This window comes from Coptis chinensis, chromosome 7 (assembly GCF_015680905.1).
Source record: "Coptis chinensis isolate HL-2020 chromosome 7, ASM1568090v1, whole genome shotgun sequence".
Classification (NCBI taxonomy): domain Eukaryota; kingdom Viridiplantae; phylum Streptophyta; class Magnoliopsida; order Ranunculales; family Ranunculaceae; genus Coptis; species Coptis chinensis.
This window is the reverse complement of record NC_141462.1, coordinates 21211779-21214662: the sequence shown is the minus strand read 5'-3', so window position 1 is coordinate 21214662 and position 2884 is coordinate 21211779. Positions and strand designations below refer to the sequence as shown.

The following is a 2884-nucleotide window of genomic DNA, read 5'->3' as shown; positions in this document are numbered from 1 at the left end:
CTACCGCCCTAGATAGACAAGCTTTAGAAAATTTTTAACTAGGTATCTCTTGGTCGGGTATGGATGTGACCTCTCATTAGTTGTTATAGAAATCCAAATCTGGATGGGGGCTTCAATACATAGAAAGGTTTTTGTACCGTCCATGAGGTTCAAAAGTTACGTGGAACTAATGAAAGCCCTTCCTCTTCCCCGTCCACCCCATGCCCCCGCCTCCGCTGTGCTTCTTCCACCTCGAGACAAACCTTTGAAACGCCCTATTTACAAGTTGGTTCTATCCACCACCCTCACCTCGACCTTTTTGTTGGTGGTATTGTTTGAACCATTTGCAGTAGTAGCAATTAAGCCGCTTCTGCAAAAACACATGTATATTCACCTCGTATGGGAACAACAATGTTACCAAAAGACAAGGTATATACTACATAGGGTTCTACTCTTACCCAGCTTTCCAAGTCTTAACTAAATACAGAGTAAGAAAGGGCTGCTCAATAATTCAGTGGCCCCTAGCCAGATCAATCGATTACACAAGACTTACATTTATGAGTTGTTCAATGAAGATATTCGGCCGGGCCAGTATCTAAGAAGAATCAAGGCATGTTGTATCTGAATGGAACTGCAGTGTACCCTTTTCATTTGAATTATTCAGATATAATTTTTGGGAACTCATCAAAGGGTGTGTTCTCTGCGCAAAAAAAAGGCACAGGAAAGCTAATTGTGATGTCATTCAAGAGGGGCCCCTTGCTATGAGCGACACTCTTCCTAATCATGCTTCTTTGCTTACAATGATTATTACCATAAAATGCAAACAATGTAAATACTTTTTATTATCTTGAAACCTATTTCTCACCAACATATACTATTTTTGTGATGGTAGCACAATGTATGGTCATGAGGAACTGATACAAACCGGCGGAACATAAAAGCGATGACATTCTACAAAAGCTAATAAAAAATATTTATTGTGGAGGTAAGATCAAGTTTTAACTTTCTATGGTTTTTTCTTTCAACATTTTTTTTTTCACATATCTGACGACACTTTCTTTTTTCCACATATCTGACGTATTTTTTTCTATACAGTCCCTAGAGAGAATAATAAGATAGAAAATGCTAGGATTGCTCGCTATAACAGATGGAGAATTTTGGCACGAAAAAGAAATAACGGTAGATTTTTTTTACGTAACCATTATTGTTAAATTATTATGTGTTTCCAATAAAAACTAATCTAAATCATTTTCTATTAGTTGATTCAATGTGTTATAAAAGGATCTCTACGTCTAAAAGTAGAACCGCTACTGCGCGTAGACAAGAAGATATGCGAAAGCATAGAAACATTGATAAAGAGCTAAATGCACATATCAATAGTAGAGTTAACAATATTATAAGCTAATTGTGAAACCTTTTCTATATTGGTATATATCTGTTAAACTTTTAATATTAAATATTAAAATTTTAACAGATATATACCAATATAGAAAAGGTTTCACAATTAGCTTATAATATTGTTAACTCTACTATTGATATGTGCATTTAGCTCTTTATCAATGTTTCTATGCTAAGTTTGCTATTTGTTTTTAGGTGTGCATAACTTTGGACCACCTACTAGAGAGTGTTCTTCTTGTGGAGCAATTATGTGGGAGGGTGAAAGAAACAATAAGGAAAATCAAGCTTTTCCAACATTTTCCATTTGTTGTCGAAATGGAAAAGTTCAAATACCACTTTTGGAGACGATGCCTACATTTTTAAGACAGCTTATGGACTTACAAGGAGGAAGAAGATCTTCACATTTTCAAAGGTGTATATGAACGATACAACCTGCATATTCCAATTTACTTCTACAGGTGGAGAAATAGACAAAACATTAAACAATGGTGGGGGGTCTTATGCCTTGAATTAGCGGCGGGAATCATCATAAAATTGGTTCACTTCTACCAATTGAAAACCACCCACCTAAGTTTGCTCAATTATATATCTATGACACTGAGAATGAAAGATGCAATAGAATGAAAGCTATACCTCTAGACGAGGAAAGTCTTGAGATCCAACAATTGTTGACGGGTTGATCTGATGTTTGATAAATACAATAAAGTTATGCAGTCATTTAGAATGGCAAGAGACAGATTTAAAGAGGATGATATGGTATCAATTAAGTCTAAGACTTATTAATAATCGACAAAGTGATGGCAGATAATATAATTTGCATACTTCAAGCTGAAGTAGCGGCTTTGATTATGGGAGATGGATTTGATGTTCTTGATTATAGAGATATAATTGTTGAAACACAAGGTGGTGGACTTGAAAGAATAAATGAGTTACATCCCAAATTTATGGCCTTGCAGTATCATATATTATTCCCACTTGGTGAAGATGGCTATAGACTAGGGATCCTATATAGGAGTAAAAAGACAGTGGCCGAAGGGAATACAAGGAATATGGATCTGAAAACAAGGAATATGGTTACCATGAGGGAATATTATGCATTCATACTACAAAAAAGAATTAAAAGAAGGTCCTACATTGTGGATTGGTGGGCGTCTTCCTCTATCCTTCATTGTAGAGCGGTTATACAAGTATGGAAGATCAGCGTCTACATTGGTACTGTGTGAACCAAGCAACAATCAAATCTGAATTGTACATCAATTTGATGGATGCAGTAACAGCAGGTATTATAGTAAGAACAAATAAATAGCATTTAACTTAATTTAAAACATAATAAAATTTTACCTAACTTCACTTCGAATTGCAGGTAATACGTCGGCAGCATCAATTGGGAAGCGTTTGATCCTTCCATCATCGTTTACAGGGGGTCCCAGATACATGGTGCAGACATATCAGGATGCCATTGCCATTTGTAGATGGGTTGGGCCACCTGATCTTTTTATAACAGTCA

General features: G+C 35.9%; 1 protein-coding gene across 1 annotated transcript; it reads left to right on the top strand.

Moving 5' to 3' along the window:
- The first annotated feature begins 2174 nt into the window (after positions 1-2174).
- On the top strand, positions 2175-2600 carry LOC147486574 (uncharacterized). Its single transcript, XM_086573776.1, has one exon. The coding sequence runs from the start codon at positions 2175-2177 to the stop codon at positions 2598-2600; it is 426 nt and encodes a 141-aa protein (XP_086429902.1).
- Positions 2601-2884: the final 284 nt, after the last annotated feature.